Raw genomic sequence first — 23016 nt, 5'->3', positions numbered from 1 at the left:
ATAATAATTATTGTTGATATATTCTGACCAGATTCAATTGGAACTGCAAAGTGTTTTTGCTATGATAATATCATCAAATACTTTCACATATTAAACAAAGATAACCTAAATAAATTCAAAAAGCAGATTTTTTTAATTTTTATTAATGGTTTTGTTTATCAAGGGAAAAAAGCTATCCAAACTAACATCATGGTTGCCAGATTTGAAAAGTTTCCAGCCCAAAAACAACATAAAATCCACCAAACTAAAAAGAAAACTGTTTTTGCATAGTTAGCTAACAAAAGATTGAGTCAGTGGATTAAATATGAGGAAGAGGACATAAACATAAGTGGCCCATCTTGATTGTGTTAATATTGGTCATATTCGATTATAAATATTATATAATGGCCAGTCCTTAACATATGAGAACAATAAGTTGCTACAGCATAAAAAATAAAGAAAATACAAAGTGAATTAGGTTTATATTTGATTTTACCAACATAGGCCTTTTTAGTTCTTAGCTAGTTTAGCTTGCATCTCATTCTGCTCTTATCTAGTAATAAAGAGGAATAAAATGGTTTTTCCAGCATTTTTTTATGGATTTTGTTTGATCTGATAACCATTGTGTATTTAATTTCTCTTTGGGACCAATAAAGTATTTCTAAATTTGAATTGAACCCCAAAAAGGCAGCCTGTCTGCTTAATAATTTTTACAATAATTACACGTTTGACAAATTTTTTACTTTATAATTAAGCGAGTGAAGGTTATTTTATTCAAATTTCATAACACGCCGTTCTCTTCCTCCTGAGCAGATCCGGGAACTGGTACCTGAATCTCAGGCCTACATGGATCTACTGGCTTTCGAGCGCAAACTGGACCAAACCATTATGCGTAAACGTGTCGACATCCAGGAAGCTCTGAAGAGACCAATGAAGGTAAATAAAAATGACCCTTTTTTAAAAAACTTTTTAGTGTTTTTAAGAAAACACTAAAAAGAAATAAAAATGATCATTTTTATTTCTGATTATGATTCCACACTAAACTGTGCTCATGTTTTTGCCCTTGTGTCAGCAGCAAAAGCGTAAACTAAGGCTCTATATTTCCAATACGTTCAACCCAGCTCGACCTGACGCTGATGACTCGGATGGCAGCATTGCGTCATGGGAGCTGAGGGTAGAGGGAAAGCTGCTGGATGATGTAAGTTTTGTTTTATGCTCCCAAACTGTTTTGCTGTTTATGGTTAATTATTATTTGCATATTAAGATTTTTTTCTACAGAATATTGGCAGGTTGAAAGTAGAGTTGGGCGATGAAGCTTAAAAATAAAATCCACCATTTTTTTTCATACTAGAATAAATTTTAATTTTAATTTCTCACCGTATTTTCTAAAAAATAAATTACAAAGATAAAGACAAAGATATTTTCAATCATACCTCCTGTGAGTTGTATTAGCAAAACAAATTTTTGTTTAGTTATGAGGAAAAAACTGTAAAACAAGATGGTCGCCTTTAGCATTGGTGAATAAAAAAATGCAGATTTTTTTTTTTTAAAGTAATCTTTAAAAAACAAAAATTTGATTTAATCAATAAAGTCTATTTATTGCCCAGCCCTATTTGAACGTTGTGTTTTTATTTTGCAAGTTAAATGGATGCGTTCTCTTTATTAAAGCTTGTAATTAAACCCAGAGCTCTTCTGGGCTTTCAGTCACTTTCTTTATTGATGTACTGTAATGTGTTGGCTGAGAGAATAACATGACTAAATGGTGAGAAAAGGCAAAATGATTTGTTTTGTGCCATAAGATCCGACATTCATAACAGGGGAAAGCTTTCAAAACCCACAAATATTTTCAGTAAATCTCAAAAGGAAGTGAACCATGAGAACGATTAACCGTGTTACTTTCACTCTTTGTGGTTTATCTGAAGTAATGATGCGATGGGAGAATTGATGAATTGATGAGATCCGGGACATGAAATGACTGTTTTTGTCTGTCTGTTCTGCAGCCGGGGAAGCAGAAGAAGAAGTTTTCTTCCTTTTTTAAGAGCTTGGTGATCGAGCTGGACAAAGAGCTGTACGGTCCGGACAACCACCTGGTTGAGGTCGGCACACACGGCGACTTTAACACACAAACAGGAAGGTCACACAGCATGTGGTCTCATAAAGGCCAGAACAATTTGACCGAAAAGTTAAAAATCTGGGGGGTTTTTCATACCAGATCCGATTTACGATTTTAATCGATTTTTTTTTCTCGCTTTCTTTTCCAAAAAATAAATTAGAAATTTTCAAAAAGTGACTTTTATCCCAATCATCCCTTTTGTAATTTGTACAACAAATTATTAGGGCCAAGCTACAAGACTTTTGGTTTAATTACAAGAATACTGTCAGAAAATGTACAGAATAAATGTGTAATTTCACTAGAAAAAAGTCATTTTAATGAGAATTTTTTTATTTTTTTGTGTTGTAGTTATCAAAATTACTACTTTATTTTCCTGATAATACGACTTTATTCTGGTAATATTAAGACTTTATTCTTGTATTATTTTTGCTTTTGTCATGTGACTTTATTCTTGTAAAAAACTGCAAAATCTTGTCCCTAATATTCAGTCATAGTTGCCTGCATTCAAAGTGTAAATAAATAGAAACTGCAAAACATTCTTCGGCGTGCTGACGACACCCAAGGAGTTAATTGCTGTAAAAACAATCAAAAAATTAAACCTACAAAAACCAAAATTTCAATTAATCGATAAAATCAATTTAGCGACAGCCATAGTCCCTTGTTTCTGTTCTCTTAAAGTTTTTACATTTTTAACAAAAGTGTCAAGAAAAGATAAAAAAAATTTGTCCTTTAGCCAAACAATTCAACCCTGAAGTGTAGCTGAAAAAAAATAAAAGGTCTGTGAAAAAGCAGCTTACTCTTTGCTGCCAAAGCTTTTGAATTTTTATTTCTCTATAAAAATAATAACATCTGACCAAACCTCAATAGACCCAATCAACCGGAATTGGTACAATCTGCGCTATTGTTGTTGAACTAAAACTCAGTATTTCCAGATATTTTACTCGTCCTTTAGAAATAAGTCACCAGATCTGGTGAGAAACTGTTTTACTTTAAACGAGTCACAATGTAATGTCTTCGTGTTACGTCTCGGATTCGCTCAGCTTCTCGCCAAGAATAAACTCTGGGAAACTGACACAACTCTCACGTCTGAACTGAAAGTAAAGCGAAGAGAAGCACCTGAGCACCGAGACCAAGTAGTTCAGCTCATGACAGCCCCTTAAAACCACGACTTATTATTGTTTCACGTCACTTATTATGAATGTGAAACAAAGGACATGTTGTTTGATGTAAGCCTGAATGAAGACAGACGGTTTAGAGTCTCACTTCATTGATGCCAACAGATGAGCAACACGTTATTCATACAACGATGTGCAGAAGTTTTATAACGTTTAAAGTTCTCCTGGTCTTTAAACGTTTCAGGGGATTTTTGCTGCTTTTCTCAAGTTTTTAATCTGGAACACTGAGATAACTGGAGATTCCCAGTGGCTGTTTTAGTTCTAAGAACTGAAGAATTACTGCAGTTTTATTTTGTCTGAAAGGAAAATTTGGGGAAAATCTTGCAATTTATGTTTTGTTTATCATCTACATCCATTTTTTCAGTTATCTGTTACTTTTCCATATATATTTTTTTTTTAAGAAATGGGAGCAAATTGTCACTTTGTGGCAGTTTCTTTGTATGAAATTTAAATAGATTTAATTGTTGTGGATGGCGATGTTGTGACTTCACCATGTTGTGACTGCTACACTGACTCCTGTTGCAGTCAGTGTTGCAACGAGCCTAAAGAGGCCTCTAACTGAAGACTGTTGCTGTTTGATTGTCTCATGGCTGTCATGACAAACTAAGATCTCAGAGTAACAATAAGCATTGCTAATCCACCTCATTTGCTTTTGCTGCTCCTCTGTAAATCTTTGTCTGACTGTATGGTGAGAAATCCAGGCAGAGAGATGTTGGAGTAGGGGATAAGATCCTTGATAAAGTACCTCAAGATCCATTTTAAACATGTTTTTTTGTTATGTGAAAGAAAGTTTAGGAGTCTTTTTGTGTGTGTTTTAGTTATTGAAACCAAAAAGCAAAACGGAGCATCACTATGAACCTGGTTAGATACTGAACAGAGGACCAGTTAAAATTAACCAGAAACACTATAAAATTTTAAACTCTTAGTTAAAGGGGCAGTATCATGTAAAATTAACATTTTTGAACTTTTCGTCATGTTATGCTGTTATTCCCTCATCAGAAACATACCTGGAGTGTATGATTCTTACATGCATGTTTGAGAAATCCTTTAATATCCATGGCAACCATTCAAGAAAGTTCAGAGAGGAGCCATGGTGTGATGACTTCCTGAAAGGTGGAGTTTCAGAAGTAGCAGGAGTTTTTAAAGAGACAGGCACCCAATTTCAAGGCGTTAAATTACAAAGTCATATTTTATATATAAAATTTTTATAACAACATTAGTGCAGTGAATGGCAGTATGTGAGTGGAAAACATGTTACAACAAACTAAAGAAAGTCTAGGCTACCACCTAAAATCTCAGTAATTTCATTAGGTTTGTCATTATGTGATTAAAAAAAAAAGTGAAAGTGTTATTTTTACTGTAGGCAGAGAAAATGAGCTGCAGCGAGACCATTTAATTCCAGTCATTAGAAACTCAAAGTTTGACTTTAATTGGTAAAATAATGAGTTGTGAACATTTCTTGGCTACGCTCAAAATCAAAAATCCAACTCAAACCCTCAATAAAATTAAAAATGGTGTATGAGTGAGAGAGAATGCAAAAATGTCAACTTTTCCTTTGACACACTGCATGTCAGCAGCGCTGTAAATTCTCCTTTTGCTCCGCCAGGACAACATTCACACGTCTTGAACAGTTTGTTCCATTACCAACACGGAGCGTCTCTAAAGCACTGGATCGGACTTTCCAGTGCTGTAGTCAAGGTCAATGATAGTTTCCCTCATTGAAAATTCCCATTTTGTCATGTCTGGCTAAATGTTGAGGAACAATGATCCCATCTCGCCTGCTCCTCGTCATGCATTGGTTAAATTGGAAATAAAGCAGGATGAGAGGCAGAGCAGCATGCAGATTTTTTTCTCCAACAGCAGAAAAATAGCTCTCTTTAATTTCAAGTACACAAGGTTGTTTCAATATGCAGATGGTGGAAACGGCAGCCTGGTTATTATAAACAAACAGCAGCTGCCCTTCACTCCGCATCTCCATAAAAGTGTAAAAAAAAAAAAGAGAGAAAAAAATCCACTTCAGGAGTTTCAAAGTGAAAATGACGGCCTCTCAAGGTTCCTCGTTTTTATCAACCCGACTCTCAGGTGCTTCTCTTTAAGTGATTTTCAATCAAAGGAATTTCATCCCCCTCTTGAGGTGCATTCAGTGCTGGATCTGCTCTGAGAACGGCGGCCATTCGTTAAAAGAAAAATGTGTTTTTTATGCATCTGAGAGGAAAGACAGAACTGACTCTTACTGAAGTCTTTGTGTTATTAGTTTTCTGCACTTGTTTTATCATAATTTACAGTCACGCTTTCATCTATTTTTTTTGACTGCAAAAACACAGAAAAAATCACCCAAGGTTAGATCTATAAATCCTTTTTTTATAGAAGACAAAAAAAAAATCCTGGCTAAACCTTTGCTGTCTTGTGTTTCTTCTTCTCATTGTGTATGACTGCTTTAGAAATATTTAACCTTTTATCAAGCAGTGCTGCCTGTGAAGGTCATGGCTCTGATTATTGTGTTTTAATGGTGAAAGATTTCCTCTGTGGTAAAGCTGTTTATATAAATTTCATCCTAAAAGATCTGGAAACTTCAAAGCAGTTGCATAATCTCAGTCTGAAAAATCCAGCCTTGAGTTTCAGTGCATTTATATATATTTAAATATATTTAATTGTATTCCCTCTATAAAATAACTGGTCTCACTACTTAACTTACTTACTGTCAGTAAATCACACCGCTAACGAAAATGTTATATGCTAACACCAAAGCACTACAGCAACACGGTATTCAGCAGAAGCTAATGCTAAAGTGCTAACTTCTGTTTAAATTATATCTTCCCTTGATAGACTAAAAGCACCAATTTAGTTTTAGCTTCATAACTTGCATGTTCGCAGACGTTATATTTATATTTTGTTCTCTGTTGACCATGTTTTATTTTGTTTCTGTCTGTCTTTGAAATAACATAATGGGGAAAAAGAGAGAGAACGTGAGGAGAGGAAATGGAACTATTGTGTCTTCAGCGCCTTCAAAATAAGAGCATGAATATTAATGTCTAACTTGACGCATTCTTGGCAATCAATAACCAAAACTTCAACATAGAGGTTGAACTTTATTCAACTGAAAGCAGTAAAAAAAAAGAAAAGTAAATTAACGCTTTAGAATTTAAATGCTCTAGATATTTTCAAAGTTAGCTAAAGTGCTAAACAAAAAAAATAGAACTGTTTTCCTCTGCTTTGTGGTTATATTGCTGCTTATATTCTGCTTCTTCCAATTCAACAGCGCTTATTTTTCTATGAAATATGAAAGGTTGAAAAGATGAATGAATGAATGTTTCTACTGAGGTGAAAACAATACAACTTACCAAAATAAACCTCTATAGTATAATGCAAGTACTATAACAGTATTGTTTCTAGATTTCTCTAAATTTACAGTTGATTTTAGATTTAGAGAAATGATTAAAATGTCTGTTTTAACTAAAAGAAATAAAATGCAGGTAATTGTTAAGATAATTGAGAGTCTACAAGTTTTTGATCACATTTGTCATCCGACAAGTGGAAATAACAGGCCAGCTGAGTCTAACACTGAGTCTGTGACAGATTATCGTTGTTATCAGTAGCCAAATAATAAGCATTATGTTTAATAATAATCTAATCTGGTGATGCCAAAACTCTCCAGAGCATGATTCGAACTTTTTTGTGAAATTAAGTTTTGGTCTGTTTGCTTTTATAGTGGCACCGCACACCCACCACTCAGGAGACAGACGGCTTCCAGGTGAAGAGACCGGGAGATGTGAGCGTGCGCTGTACCCTGCTGCTGATGCTGGACTACCAGGTGAGGGCGCCACAGATATCTGACAGGATGGTAGATCCAGTATGAATTATCTAATATGGATTGTTTTTATAGTTTTTATTAATCAGAATGTCTCTGCAGCCTCCCCAGTTTAAGCTGGACCTGCGCCTGGCGCGCCTGCTGGGCATCCACACTCAGACTCGCTCCTGCATCATTCAGGCCCTCTGGCAGTACGTGAAGACCAACAAGCTGCAGGACTCGCATGATAAAGAGTACATCAACTGTGACAAGTACTTCCAACAGGTACACCATGTTACAGAAAATTAGACTATTAAGGGCAAAAAACAGCAGTATGAACTGGACAGCTTTCCCAAAATATCTAAAACCCATAAAAACTGGAAGTGGGCATTTTTTTAATAAAAAGTAATAAAGATGGCTGTGAGAGAAAGATAAAAAAACATGGAATTTGTAGACTTTTTGCAATGCTATGACTGAGTGTTATTAACTCAAAAATAAAGAGTGTTTGACTTTGTAGCAATAGCACAGAAATCTAGGATGAATAGCGTCCTTCAGGTTAGATAAAAATTTATCTTTCACCGCTGCAGCATAATTTTCCTTTATAACTTTTGGGAAAAACTAACTTGTAATTTGAAGGCAGGTAATCAGTGGAGAACAAAATCAAAATGGTAATAAATCTTTTTAACAAAATTGCTGGCACGAAGCTTTTTATCCTCACTGATTATTTGGAAAATAATAAATGCAGCTTCAGCTCTATTTTAATTAAAATTACATTTTTTTTTTATCTAGAAATTTTTAATTAGAACTCCACAACTCCCTATTTCAATGAGGTGCAAACACAAGAAAATACCAAAGCCCATTGCTCTTAGCCACTTTTAAGAAATGAAGACAAGAAAACATTCAAAGGAGACAAATGTGTGTTCATCTAAGTCAGGAAACGGCTACAAAAATTGTCTAAAGTTACCAGAATCTGCATTCAGAGTAGTAATTAAAGTGATTAAAACAGCTGCATGTTAGAGTAGTTTGAGCTAAGTAGCTAAGATCAACACACAACCTGCATTCAATGTTAAAATTGTAGGATAAAAAAATCCTCCATTGTCCAATGACTTGGTAAAAATCACTTGATTGAGTTCAGTTGATGTGGCCAGTTTTTTTTCCTGTATTTTATGTAAACAGAGAACTGTAAATGGGTCGCCTCAGGTTCATCACAGGTTCTACTATAAAGGTTTATTTTTGAAGATCCTTGTCCTGCTCTACAGATTTTCGACTGTCCTCGCCTTAAGTTCTCTGAGATTCCTCAGCGCCTCACTAACCTCCTGCTACCGCCCGACCCCATCGTCATCAACCATGTCATCAGGTTCAGACTCCTTCTAGATCAAATGAAATCTCACCTAAGTAAGTAAAACCCCTCTCTGTTTCCTGTGGATTCACTCATTCTCTTGCTTTCCCCTCAGCGTTGACCCCAACGACCAGAAGAAGACGGCCTGCTACGACATTGACGTGGAGGTGGAAGACCCCCTCAAGAGCCAGATGAGCAGCTTCCTCCTCTCCACCGCCAACCAGCAGGAAATCGCCTCCCTCGACAACAAGGTGAACGTCTTAAAGTCTTTGTTGATACCTGTCTTCTTTACTGAAGAAACCAATTAATTGACATACTTTTTAGCTTTTCTAAGTCATGTTGGTCCACCAAATGATCTGAAAATAAGGGACACAACTAAGTTCACATTTTATATTGGAAACTTTGATTTTAACTTTAGTTTGTTTGGATTTAATTCACATTTCTCCCTTGTTGCTATAGCGATTGGGGGCTTGTCCGGGAAACACGGGTTGGTGTGATTCAGAATGCTATTTTGTGTGTTTTCTTTTGTAAAAGTGGCCCATACCAACGTAGACAGCACCATTCCTGGGCCACCTTTAGTAGTAGCTTCATAGTAGAATGATACAATATGGTTAGAGTGGAACTACTGATGTTACTGATGGGGGACAGTAAAACGCCATTGGTTGTGACAAGCACGAGACAAACTAGATCGTTAGGTGATTAGATTTAACCCCGCCCGCTGAGTGAGAGTCCAACTGGTGGTGGAAACGCTTTCCTGAATACGCCAACCATAAAATGGCTTACCGAACCGCAGCAACCTGTGACGCTCCACTCATTAGAAACAAGGTATGTCAGTCTGGAAAGGGTTACAAAGCCATTTCTTTCTTTGAGACTCCAGTGAATCACAGTGGGAGTCATTTTCCACAAATAGAAAAAAACATGGAAGAGTTGAACCTTCCCAGGATTACTCAGAAAGCACATCAACAACCCATCCAAGAGATCACAAGACTTCTTAGAACAATAGCTGCAGCTCTGATGTTCCTCAGTTAAGTTCAGTGTTTATGATCCAACAACAAGAGAGAGTCTGGGCAAAAATGGCATCCATTGGACGGACGGCTCAAATACAGAAATCACTGCGGACCGAAGAAACATCGAAGGCTTTCCCAAAAAACATCTCGATGATCCCCAAGAGTTTGGGAAAATATCAAGTTGGGAAACTTCTGTCTTGTTATGTCTGTTGTAAAATTATTCCACAGTCAAATGTGTTGGTTCTGAATACGACTTTTGAGCTCTTCTTTCTATCAGTTTGTGATCTTAATCTTAAGTAGCCTAGTCAAAGGCTGGACTTAAACAGGTGTTTATGCTTGGAAACATCCCAGTATGGCTGAATTAAAACATTTCTCCAAAGAGTGGGACCATAATTCCTCCATAGTAATGCAACGTACTCACTGCCAATGACTGCTAATGCTTCACTGGAATTGTTGCTGTCAGTTTTGGCACAAACAGTGATTAGATTTAGGAGGCAAATACTTTTTATGTGGAACTGTATAAATAAAACCCAACATTTTTTCTAGACAGTAAATGATATAATATGCAATTACCTATTGAATTGTTTTCTGAAATGATGGTTGGAAAGCAACATATATGAGGTCTTGGGATGACTCCAGAAATTAGACGTGTGAAATAAAATTGCGGTCACAAGTCAGTAAAAGCTGGAAGATTTTTGAGCCAACTTTTAAATGGGCTACATTTTATTAGGTTTTATAAAAATGGCTTTAGCTGCTTTGTTTCATCTGGGGGTGGGGGGTTTCGTACGGTTATTATTTCTGCAAGGTTTCTTTTTTATGTCCAGTTCCTCTTTCTGTTTCATTTAGAAAACCTGGCGCTGGTTATTTCATTATGTGTAGTTTATGTTTCTGCCTATCTGGACTCTGTTACTGTTTATCACTCATCTGTTGTTCATTTGGGAACCGGTTTCTCAGCAGAGCCCCTTCCTGGTAAATCGTAAAGCTCCTTCATGGTAGACTTTTTTTTTTTTTTTACTTGAAAAGGATTGCAGAACCATTGCTGGTTTAATGAGGCTGCAGTCCACTTAGGGGGAAGTCCTGCTTTTAAGTTCAGCAGAAAACCATGCTTTGTAATATATGTAATATGTAAGTATGCTGATGATGTTATGATTTCTATGTAAAATTTTAAAAATTCTTCACTCTGTTTTGTTGCTTTGTCTGTCTTGTCTTGAACCCTGTGATATTTTAGCACCCAGAAATATTGGTTTCTCATAAAATATGAAGATTATGACGTCAATTTTGGCCACTGATGTGGCGGAAAATTGATGAACAAGTTTACGTAGCGATAAAAATGTAATTCCTTAATGCTAGAATGAATCATGTAAGACTTCTAATTTTGAACTAAGCTGCCAAGTTGAGGAGGTGTTGCCAGGTCAGAGGCGGTGAAGGATGGGTCTTCTGGTTCAGAGGTTTGAATCTGGTGTTTCTGTTTTCCAGATCCATGAGACCATCGAGTCCATCAACCAGCTGAAGATCCAACGGGACTTTATGCTCAGCTTCTCCAGAGATCCCAAAGGCTACATCCAAGACTGGCTCAAGTCCCAAAGCCGAGACCTCAAGGTTCGACATGCCCATCCATCCATCCGTCCATCTTTTCATCCATCCATCCGTCCGTCCATCCATCCGTCCGTCCGTCCATCCATCCATCCATCCATCCATCCATCCATCCATCCATCCATCCACCCATCCATCCATCCATCCATCCATCCATCCATCTTTCTTTTTTCCTGAACACTGTTGAAATATGCCTCATAAATACATGGTGAACTTTTGTATTTATATTAAAATCTGCTAAAAGGAAATAATAACTCTTGAACTTTGACTGTGGAGCAACATGGAGTTTATAAAGTGAAAAAAACATGGCTTCTCATCTGGTCCCTCAAATTAAATGTAGCATTTTGTTAGACACTTCCATGTGTTTTGAGTTAAAAACATGTATGAAATAACAACATAAAGATTATAACCCTCAATATGATTCACGCGGAACCAAGAAATAGTTAATCACAATAGATTAAATTGATTCAATAGTATTTAAGAATGCACTTAAAATGGTTTTTAACATAAAGTTACCAAAGCTCGTAGTTTCAGTTTGTCATCACCTTAGATGTTTGCTGCAGGATGTAAATGGCGTCCATTTTTCTAACTTGTGCTGCAGTTGATGACCGATGTGGTGGGGAACCCTGAGGAGGAGCGGAGGGCAGCATTTTACCACGAACCCTGGTCTCAGGAGGCGGTCAGCCGCTACTTCTACTGCAAGGTGAAGAAAGCCCACCCACTGGCTCATCTTTTATAAGATCTCTCTTCTTCTTCTTCTTCTAACTCGCTGTTCTCCTGACAGATCCAGCAGAGGAGACAGGAGCTGGAACAGGCCTTAGCAGTTCGCAACACCTAAAGCAGAAGGTCCTCCTGAAGTTCTGCCTCTGGATTTTTAAGCTCTGTGTGCGTGTGTGTGTGTGTGTGCGCGCGTGTGCATGTGTGTGTGTTTGGATTTTTGTGAGTGTGTGTGTGAGGCCAGCAGTGAAGTCTAGATCTTCAGCTGAACCTAGAGAAGTCCACATTCAGTTTGTCAACAGTTTTGAAGCTAAATAGGACTCAACAGCGGTTTGTCAGACCCAGATATGAATGCACTTCCTGTTTGAAAAGACCATGAAGTAATCATCGTTAGCAGCACTGTTGGCCCTCAGAGGCTCGGCTTTGTAAATATGTCCCGCAAAAACTGTCGACCAGCTGCTCACACACCTCCATCTTTGTGCTCTGGATGAGTCTAACCACGCACATTTTTTTTATTTGTCCTCATTTGAATCCTATTTTTTTAAGGGTTAATTAATAACACCAGCAAAATATGAGATTACAGTTTTCTGGGTGGCTGCAGATTATAAAACATGACGTGTTGGTTGCATTCATCGTTTCTCTACCATGTTTAGTTTGCTTAAAAAAAGAGACTGAAAAGCTAAAGTATTACCATGCCATCAGCAGTTTGACAGAAGTTTACATACACTCATCACTGCCATAAGTATTATATTAACTTTGTTCCATGAATAGTTTTTATGTTCAATTCTCCTTGGTGAACTAATTGTTTAACAACTTTAACTTTTAAAAACCAAGATTTGGGAACTTTCAAGTTAATAAAATTGTATCTAATTCACATGAGGGCAAAACAACACATACATGCTCTTATATAAGCATACAAACCTCTGAACATCATCAATAAGTTTATTAAATTTTTCTGGCTAAATATTTAACAAGTTTTCTTGGCAAAATGCACACAATTGGGTATTTTGGTCCAGCACAGGACCATGATTCCAAACACACTTTAAAACTAAGGCTGGGATTTTAATTTTGGTTAATTAATTACTTTGATTTTAAAATGTTAACACAATTATTAGTTTTTTTTTTTAATTATTTTACACTTTGTTCCCATGGGAACCTTTGTATTTGTGCGTTTCTGGTATGCCCGTAAATCCAACATCATCTGCAAACATCAGCGATGGGTGATGATGCTGCTCTTGACCTACTGGGAGTTCATTTTTGCTTCAAAAATAATCTAATATAATGCTGGAAAAGATTATTGTGTCAAAGTTGTGCTAAAACTAACTAGCCTATCAGCAAAACTATTCAATCCTAAACTACCATCTCAATACGTTACAACAGGACATTCTTCCCCAATGTCAATATTGGCGTCCACATTTTCAAAGAAGCATTTTTTTTCCTTAAATTACATAAATAAGGGATTCCTGACGCACTTAAAAGTATGGTATGGGTGTAATATCACTTTGCACCAATCTGATGGTTGAATAACCTAAATAACAGACTAAAAATAATAAATATATTTGTTGTTGAGCTCATGGCTATTTATTCAATAATTTAGCAACAATTTAGCTTTTAATCAAAATGAGATTAATTACAGTATCTAGAATTAACATCGAGTCACACAGCTTGTCAAAATTGGTTTAGGAAGCGCTACCTAGCCTGATGCTAGCAGGCTAACGTCAATCTTCTGAATGAGCACCCGAAATGTTTTGTAGACTGCTCTTATATTTGAACTGGTACCAGTTCCGAAACCAAATTCAGAACCAATTCAGCCAAGAAGAGTGGTAAAATAGAGCCAGAACTACTGTATATGAAATGCTTCCTGATGCTACCGGAAGCTTCGTTTGAGGTACAACATGCTAAGAGACGTAAACATATTTTTGTGGGTTTGTATGTATAGATTTGAGCCTTTTCCTTATTAATTATTCGTTTTAAGAAACCTAAAATTAGCATCATGATGAATGTTTATAAACTTCTGACCAAAACAGTCGCTGCATTTTAATGAAGGAAAACAAGTTGTGACGATCGTATTGGGTTTTTTTTTTCCTTTAAACACGTCACTGCGGTGGAAATAATCCCTTTTGTGTGTTTGTAAGATCAGTGTTTTGAAGGTTATACCAAAGGATGCAATAAAAAGAAGCAGAGAACAAAAGAAACTGGGCAAAAACACAAATCTGTGTTTTAAAAAAATATTAATAACTGAGCAGTATTAGCAGTTAAGTCCAGGTCTGTTGCATTTTACATTTTCTATGTTATACATGCACAGAGAAGGGGGAAAAAAAGAATGATGAAGGGTATTTCGGTGGAGATTTGAATGTAAATATGTTTTGGTGTCCAGCTGTACAGTCCACATCTGTTTGGATTACATGTTGCAGTATGGGAGCTCCATTGGTTTTTAATTATTCCCACTTTGGGGGTCGATTTATTTTAGTGTCTTACCGTGGGAGCTGCAACAAAAATCAGTCTCAGTAGCTGCAACAGAATATAATCTGCACCAATCTCATTTTACACGTTTTTTAATGACTTGTATGTATATGTTGTACTGTCGATTAGATTATTTGTTTTTGGATGGGAGGGAGGGTTACTTTGCACTGTGCTGTAAACTCTTTGTCGGGACTCTCTTTATTGTGGGTGAGACCCTCTTTATTATCCCAGCGTACACAAAAATCGACCTATGCATGCTCCATGAACATGGATCAATACATCTGATGAGGCAGTCCGTGTAAATATGAAAAGGTCTGCATAGATGTGTACGTAGCCAAGGCAGGACTCGGCAAGTTTGCTGACAGCGCCTTCTGAAAATTGTTTGTTTTTTGCCAAAAAAGAAAAAAAAAAAATAACTTGTCCTACCAGCAACTAACTAACTGTAGGTGTGAGCTGTGTGTTTTCATTACTGGGACTAAGTTATATTCACTGCACTCTGTAGGTAGCTGTAGCTAGGAAATCAGTCCCGTGTCTCACCTGGAGTGTTTCTTTTTCTTCTTCTTTTTTTAAATTTTATTCATAGCATGTCCAGGACGTTTATAATGTTGTCACTGAATCACTAACCCCCTCTTGTGGAGGACACCTAGAGCTGCAACTCCTCTGCATCAGAATCATCACTACTGTATTAAGTCTGTCACCGATCCCTGTCCATACTGTTGCATGTGGGTCTGAGGAGTGGGAGCTACTCTCTCTTTGTTTACACTGAGGGTCACCGACAGGAGGTTAATAATAAATAATAATGCTGTATATCTAAAGGGTTTCATGATCATGTTCTGTAAAGAAAAAGGGGAATACAGCTGTAACATTGTGAGACAGCCTGGATGTAAATAAAGAAGCGCTTGCCAAAGTTTGTAAATGCCATCAGATGTGAAGTCTCTTTTGTTCTACAGCTTAAAAGCTACATGTTAATTTATTAGTATGATTTTAAAATCCACATTTTGGAAACTGATTTGGAAAACTCGTCTGCCTGATTTTTTTTTGTTACCAATATGAATTGTCATTTTCATCCTTAAAGTACCAAAATTTCAACTTAACTTTATATTTTTGGGCCTCTGATGTCATTTTAATTGTTAAATGATTGATAATTTGATCGTTTATCAGTGCGGGTAGACCTTTTACCAGATACCTTTTTACTTGAGTAATTTCTTGGACTGTTAATTTTTACTTTTACTAGAGTAAAAATACGTTGAAGTGGTGCTACTCTTCTTTTTGGTTCTCTACCATAGTCTGACCAGAAGTTAATGTTCTTTGGGACGATTAGAAGAGGATGCAAAGTGCCTAAATATGAAAATTAAGATTTTTTTTTATAAAGTCTGCTACTCGTTATGTTGTCACATAAATGACTTTGCCTCAGAAAAATGTTCCGGCTCATTGGTGGGGTCTGCTTCCTGCAGGAGCCCGGCGCTGTTTGGAGGCGGCAGACAAGAGTTTTATTGTTCCTGAAGGAAGCAGGTGGAGGCCCTCCTTTCCACTGTGACCTGCAGCGGAGCTGGAGCACCTTGCCGCCTCAGAAAGAGCCTCTTTCACTGCGCTGCTATTCTCCTGAGCCCACGGCCCCTCTCGGGGGCGAGGGAGGTTAGCGGGCCTCATTTCGCTGCATCAGCAATGAGGCTGCATGAAGCGAGGCATTCAGGTTTCTCCACAATCCCAGCGTCGGGGTTTAACCACCTAATGCCGGGGCGATCATTGGCTGAATTGTCGTCTGGGCAAAGGGTTCATGTCTGGACCGGGGTGGAGACTTTTCAGATTTAATGTGAGGAGACAAGGCGGGGCGTGGAGCCGAGGAACAAAATGTTCATCAGAACCAGAAAATGGTTCCTGAACATCTCTGCTCCATTTTCCAGCTCAATCAAAAACAATTCTTCTGAAATAATTGATCTCTACTTTGTCTTTTGACCTGAAATTCCCACTAGATCTTAAATAAATTTAAAATATATGTAAATTCTGAATTTAAGGCAGGGAATAAGTATTGACCACAACCAGAAAAAGCTGCTAAAAGGATTAGAAAGTCAAGAAAATAGTAATTCAGTCCATATTTGTGACCTTAAAAAAACCTCTGCAACCCTCGTCTTTTGATCAAATACTTTCTTGGATGGCTACTTTTTATTTTTACTTGACTAAAAATAGTGCTCTTCTTACTTGAGTACACTCCCAACCTCTGTGTAGAAAAAAAAAAAAAAAAGCAAAGGAAAATGGAAATGCTGCACAGATACAAAAACTAAAGCCAATATCGATATCTGATAATAATGTTGTTTTTACAAATACGAATAATAAAAAAAAACAAGCAGCTGAGCGTAAATTTTACTCTTTAATACCTCTTACAAAAAGAACATTTCCTAAAGAAAAGGCAGCCAATGGCTTCAGCTTGTTTCCAGTATCTGAACAGCTCCACAATGGAAGACTTATGGCTCAAGTGATTTTCTTTCCAATGATTATTAACAAAGAAGGCCTTTGTTTATATGTTACAGATACTGAAATACGCCTAAATAGATAAATACCGTCTCAGAGGCTGAGAACGCAAACAGCAGGAATCAGAGTAGCTTCTATGATTCATTGCTGTCTTGACGTGACACATTTCAAAGGTACAAAAGTAAAAGTCAAAAGTTCCCGTAATGAGCAGGGATACTTTCAGCTGCTAGCTGTAAACAGTTAAGGTTGTTATAATTGTTTTTTGTTTTATTTTATCGATCCTGACATCTTTGTACCGTTAGATTTCCAGAAAAAAGAGGATTAAATCCACAGTTATCAGCATTAGACCAGTGTTTTATGTGCTGTTGGCCTGGTCCTGCTCGAACAGAGCCATGGCGAGGTGCGACCGTGACCCCAGACTCTCCAGGTTGCTGAGCACGCAGCGGTGGTAGATGTCCTCGCTGAACCGCGGGTTGCACGCCCGCCGCACGTACTTTTGGATCAGCGCCGGCTCCACGGCCCGGAACACATGCAAGCCGGAGTAACGCACGAAAATGTCGTAAACGTCCATGCTCTCCATCAGCTCCTCGTTCTCCAAAATGTCAGCCGCCATCTTGGTGCGTGCGCTCATGTAGTCGGCGTTGTAGAAGCAGGCTTCGTCGAAGACGTGGCGGTCGAAGTGGCCGTCACGGAGAGACTCCGAGGCGAAGGTGGAGGAGGCGGACGGCTGCTGGTCGCGGTAGATGACGGCGGGGTTGAACTCCTGGAAGTGGACGGGGAAGAAAACCTGCCAGTTGCTGATGGCGTTCATTCGGCAGCGGTTCAGGAAGTCCGCGTTGACCTCGGTCCAAACACTCGACAGGAAGAAAAGCGTGTCAACAGGGTGCTTCTTGGAAATGATGTCCATCAGCTTGACCTGCGAGGGAACCTCCGTCTTCACGCTGATCCAGGGAATCTTCACGTCGCCATAACGTTTTTCCACTTCGCCGATCATCGACTTGACCCCGGCGAACACGTCGGTCTGGCTGACTCTCTGGGCGTCGAAGGGGTCGTAGATGAACAGGAAGGTCAGTAAGACGTTATCGTGGGTGTCCAGGGTGTTCGTCACATACATGTCGAGGAAGTTACCCACGAAGTCCTGATCCTGGGCGGTGACCGGCAGGATGACCTGCACCCGCGTTGCCTCCGTCACGTAAGGCATGGGGATAATCTCGACAGCGCTCAGAGGTCGCAACAGGTTGACCCTTTTGGCAATGACCTGGCTGTGACCTTTCTGGGTGAAAGCCTCCAGCGCCAGATCCAGTATGTACTCCATCCCACGCGTGGGATCGAAGCGTCTGTAGCCGTTCAGCAGGCGCCGCTTGCGGAAGCGGAGCTGCGGCTGGTAGTGCTCGTTGAGCCGCTCCACGGCGACCTCCAATATGGTGCTGACGTCGGCTCGGTCAGCTCCTCTCATCTCACATTTGGGAGAGCCGTCCGTGCAGGAGTAAATGTGCTCCTCGGTGAAGTAATCCCAGTTTATGACCTCGAAGCGGGTCTTGGGTTTGAAGGGGGAGATGATGCCGATTGGCCACGTGACCCCAGCCTTACCCTCAGGGGTCAAGTGGCTCAGGTTGCTGATCTGCACCTGATGGATACACCAAAAAAAATCTTTACCAAAGTACCTTACCAAAGTACCTTACCAAAAAAAACCAAAGTACCTTTAAGATAGCTGCTGTTTATTTAAATTCCAAATAAATCTAATTAACTCATTAGCAAGTTTGCAGGGTTAAAACTATGGCTGAAACGAATAATCAGATTAATCGTGATGAATGGATCACTGAAATAATTGCCAATTAACTTAGTAATCGATTAGTTGTAAGAATAATTAACAGAGTAATGGATTTCTAAAATAATTGTTAGCTGCAGTCCTACTAATAATTATTTTAGTAATTGATTATTGCGATTAATCAATTAAAATATTTTGGGCAAATTCTGCAGATTTTTCACTTAACCACTTAAGCTTTTTTTCTTAAACAATATTAGAAATTTGTTTTAAAAATGCAAACAAATTCCATTTCTTTTTTTAAAATACCAAAATAAATATTTTGTTTACGTTAATTGCAATAAATTAGCATTCCTTTAGAGTATGCTTGATTACTTGTAGCAAAAGATGAATAAATCAAGCATCATACGAAAAGCTCAAACTTTACGTCAGTACAGTGTCAGCCTGACCTGTTTATTTATTTTTTTTATTATTCTTTTGAGTCTGTATACTTCAGTTATCGATTAACTGATTTGTAAATTAGTTGACAATTCCTTGTCGATTATGATTAATCGTTGCAGCCCTGATCTAGTCAGTTCAATAGTGAGAGTTTTGACCCGTGAAGTTAAGTTATCTCGCTGCAATGAAATAAAGAGACCCAGGTCTGGTCATATTGTGTGAACTGTTCATCATCTCAAAGTGTCAAAGCTCAAATTTCTAAGGAGATGAGGTAATATTTCTATTAGAAAGTCAAAGTTTTCAATTTTGAGAAACAAAACATAGAAGCAGTCATTAAATTTAACTGTTCTGAGCTTAGAGAGGATTATAATCCACTGACATGCCTCAACAAAGCTGTTTTCTGACATGGATGAATAATTTATCAAGCAGGAATTTGTGCTTGGAGCAAGCGGTTGTTAGGGTGGGGCAAAACATATCCACGTGCCTTTTTTGGAGGTGTTAAATAAAAATTAAAGCAAAACGCAACAAACCTGTAGATCCTGAATCTGCTGGTAAGTCCACTGAAGCTCTATTTGGCTGAAGCGTTTATGCAGACGGTACATGAGGTTGGGGTCCGATACGGGATGAACTGCGAAGGCGTTTTTAAAGGCAACGCTGTCCTCACGCTCTGGATCTGCGTTTTTCCCCAGCTCAAAGTAGCGATACGTCATGCCCTGTCAGTCGTCACAAAATTTACGTCTAGATTTTGCTCTGTTTTTTTTATTTGTCGAGTGCATAAATGCATTGTTGTTGTTACCTGGTGCACCTCCACGCAGCTCAGACCCAGATAGTCGATGATGCAGCGGCCCAGCCACTCGTCCGGTCTCACGCTCAGGATGTCGTTGCGGCAGGTGTCGAGATGCGGCTGCAGCCGCGCCAGCAGGCTGCGGGACAGAAGGTAGCCGTAGCCGCCATGGCAGTAACGCGCTTTCTCCTCCCCGCCGATGAACTCCTCAGCCCTGCCCATGTACAGGTCCTGCCCCGCGCTGAGGTGGCCCACCAGCTCCGACAGGCGGCCCGCCTGCATGTAAGTGTCATCCTGCGCCAACAGGAACCAGTCGTACTCCGAGCCGTAGTGCTGATGGAGGTGCCGCACCGTCTCGTACATCAGCCACACGGGCCGGTCGTCGCCGTGGGCGATCACGGTCATGCCGTGTGGCACCTTGGGGCTGCGGAGGCCCGTGAAGAAAAAGGTTCGGTGGAAGTGATGGGCGACCGTGCGGTTCACCGCCACGGCTAACGTGCTGAGGGTGGCCCGAGATGTGAGGACGCCCGCCAGCAGCCGCTCCCGGATGCCCAGCTCAGTGTGGATGTATCGAGTTCTGATGGAGAAAAATCAGACCAGAACCGCGAGAAAATAAAGAAAACAAAAACAATTAGGACTGAAACGATTAATCGTGGTAATTCCTGATTAATCAATTACTAATCTCACTATGGAACTCGTGAAATTATGGCTGCAATGATTTAATCGTGATTAATCGATTATTGATGTAATTTAACTAATTTAGAACGGATTAATTGTTAACTGGAGTTTAAGATTAATCCAAAACTGTACAAAAAATATATACATTTTGTATTTAAGATTTAAAAATCTTTGTAAATATCTTCTATCCAGATACTCTGAAATTACATAGTTTTGCTTCACCTGATTCTGTAAAGAAAATCTAGTTTAAAGAGCATTTAGCTCCTAATCCCTAATAGGAATGTTATGTTATTGATATTTATTTAGACAATAAAATGTTTATTTTCTTATTCGAAATAAAAATGTAATTTGTTTATTTGCATTTTTTTTATGTTTTTCTAATATTGTATAAAATATGTTTAAGTTATTAAATGAAAAATCTGCAGAATTTGCTATTTTTACCCAATTAATCGATTAATCGTCAGAATAATCTGTTAAAATAAGCATTAACTGCAGCCCTACTCATTTCTCAAGACTTTCGAGTTTGAACAGATTTAATAAAAACTGGATTATCTTTGATAATGTGTTCTTGCATTATGCTATATTACTTGAAAAAGGTTTCAAAACAATATTGTAATTTATCGCAATAACTTATTACAGTAATTTGTTCTTGTAACAGTCCTAGTTTCTCTCTAGTGTCAAGATTTTGCAGCATCTAACAATGTTGTATCTTGTTTAGCTCCACTCATTATGCCTACCATCTTTGACCAGCTACCTGTATCCACACAGCATAATTCTGCCTCTACCATGCTCCACACTGTGGATGCATATTAATTTCTCTTCTTTTGATGCCAATTTAAACCATTTTATTCTGGTTTTCTGACTTCATATGTGGGTGCTAGTGTAGTATTTTTAAGCATCAAAAGGCGACTTTTCCACTCACCTGAGGACTTTCTTGTGTGGTTTGTTTGGGTCCTTGTGATAGGGAACTATTCGTGGCTGGAAGTCCTCCTCTCCAGCTCCGTCTCTCCCTCCTCTCTGAGCGTCTCTTCTGCCCAGGAAGAGCCCACCCTTGGCCAGCTCGTCTCCGCAGGGGTCGTCCGCGTCCCCTTGCGTCCAGGACACCATCAAAAGGCTGAGACTGCACCCCAGAGACAGCCCCAGGATGAGGGGCAAAGCGGGCCTGAAGAGGGCCAAAAACGTCGAGAGGCGCATGGTTGATCGTTAAGAGCTAAACCCTAAAGGTGACAGCGCTCTACGGGCCAACTAAGACTCATTTTACCCAAGCAGGAGCTGAAAAACACGAGATCTGTTTAATAAAACAAGAAAAAACGGATATAATTTACTGTTCCTATTAAATTAGATCAGGTTTGATTAGATTAGGCCACCACCTAACAGGATTCCACTTTTATTTATACCATTACTGAATGTCTTTTAACTATGTAGCTACCAGTACGCAAAAGTTTTCCGCTTTAAAACAACAGATGCATGCAAATGGCTTGACATTCCCCAACTGTTTCCTACTGACCTCAAACTGTTTTGGTTAATCATTCACATGTTCCCTGCTACATGCCTCCATCCATATAAAACCCATGTTTTGTTAATCAGCTCCACTCATTTTAGCTAGCAGTCACTTACTAAATCAACAGAAAGCCTTTTAAAGTCAAGTCGCTTTGCAATAATCTGGTTATTAAAAATAATTTAAAAAAAACAAACCCCGAAGCGAATGAGGAAGAGTTTTGTCCGTCTTATCTAAATTGTAACGTTTAACAATAACATCTAAGAGGAACAAACATGAAAGATCAAGCTAGCGAGTTAGCATCGCGACCCGTTAGTGCAGACACGTCGATCCACCTCCACGATCATCGACAGGAAGCTGTTACAAGTCCCGTTTAGCTGCTGGGAAAAAAAAAAACGTTAATGCGGTCAAAAACATGCCGTCCACTGCCTTCGCTTTCTTGACTTCCTGAAAAACTGTGTGCCACACACACAAAGTGTGTCAACAGCTTCCCTCACGTCGTTTTCAGCCTCATCATTACAGACTGACTGCACATCTGCTACTGCAGCATCACCTCTGCTCGCTTGTCAGACCTGTGCTGTCAACAGGAGATTTTATTAAAGCCCACTAATAAAGTGTAATTATTTTTTGATATATTAATATATGTGTCATCGTGTAGCCTCGTGAACATGATGTTCTTAATGCGAGGAAGGTGCATTTCACCTTTAAATGTGAAGAAACCTCAGTAAGATTGCCACTAAGTCAAATTTGAAAACATTTTTATTAGTCGTAGTACTTTTTAAAATACACTTTCCAATTTTTATGTAAAGCCTTTAAGCATAAAATATTGCCATTTTAAATTTGTTAATAGGAAAAGAACATTTCACAACTGATGTGTCGGTCGTGGCAGAGCCTACCTGATCTGCCGGCTCCTGTCGAAAAAAAAAATAAAGAACGTATTTTGGCGTCAAAATCTGAGGACTTTGCTTGAAGTTGTAAAATTATAACGTAATTATAATTAATTGCTATTGGAACTGGCGATTAAGGTACTCAGGGTAAATTTCTTATGGTGATAAGAAACCATATCTAATTGGACCAATTTCATTTTTATCTTCACAGTTTCACTTTAACAAACGTTTTTGCTGCCACTGCTCAAGATATTAAGGATCTCCAGGATTCATAGTTGCATTTCAAACATAGTGAGCAGGGTGTTTGAGAGGATAAAACAGAAA

The 23016-nt window shown here is 38.6% G+C and overlaps 2 protein-coding genes across 7 annotated transcripts in view; one reads left to right on the top strand and one right to left on the bottom strand.

Annotated features, from left to right (window-relative positions):
* The window catches only part of smarcd3b (SWI/SNF related BAF chromatin remodeling complex subunit D3b), a 51216-nt gene extending 36122 nt beyond the window's left edge, over positions 1 to 15094 (top strand). For 4 of the 6 annotated variants that reach the window (XM_017301934.1, XM_008396639.2, XM_008396637.2 and 1 more), the window contains 10 exons: positions 793 to 915; positions 1052 to 1177; positions 1980 to 2075; positions 6977 to 7078; positions 7178 to 7339; positions 8314 to 8411; positions 8509 to 8644; positions 10877 to 10999; positions 11595 to 11696; positions 11778 to 15094. In XM_017301934.1, the coding sequence (XP_017157423.1) occupies positions 793 to 915; positions 1052 to 1177; positions 1980 to 2075; positions 6977 to 7078; positions 7178 to 7339; positions 8314 to 8411; positions 8509 to 8644; positions 10877 to 10999; positions 11595 to 11696; positions 11778 to 11831 (1122 nt within the window). In that variant the 3' untranslated portion in view covers positions 11832 to 15094. The remainder of the gene's footprint in view (positions 1 to 792; positions 916 to 1051; positions 1178 to 1979; positions 2076 to 6976; positions 7079 to 7177; positions 7340 to 8313; positions 8412 to 8508; positions 8645 to 10876; positions 11000 to 11594; positions 11697 to 11777) is intronic. The other 2 variants (XM_008396638.2, XM_008396640.2) reach the window with 1 other exon arrangement.
* Positions 15095 to 16528: 1434 nt separating this feature from the next.
* On the bottom strand, positions 16529 to 22458 carry chpf2 (chondroitin polymerizing factor 2). Its single transcript, XM_008396636.2, has 4 exons — positions 21230 to 22458; positions 19642 to 20206; positions 19376 to 19558; positions 16529 to 18269 (listed from the first exon to the last, which is right to left on the bottom strand). Exons 1-4 carry the CDS (start codon positions 21499 to 21501, stop codon positions 16998 to 17000), a joined length of 2292 nt encoding a protein of 763 aa, XP_008394858.1. The 5' UTR covers positions 21502 to 22458; the 3' UTR covers positions 16529 to 16997.
* Between the last annotated feature and the right edge of the window lie 558 nt (positions 22459 to 23016).

Source organism: Poecilia reticulata, linkage group LG20 (assembly GCF_000633615.1).
Source record: "Poecilia reticulata strain Guanapo linkage group LG20, Guppy_female_1.0+MT, whole genome shotgun sequence".
NCBI classification, from domain to species: Eukaryota; Metazoa; Chordata; class Actinopteri; order Cyprinodontiformes; family Poeciliidae; genus Poecilia; species Poecilia reticulata.
Note: the sequence above shows the minus strand (reverse complement) of the source record. Positions and strands in the feature narration are given on the sequence as shown.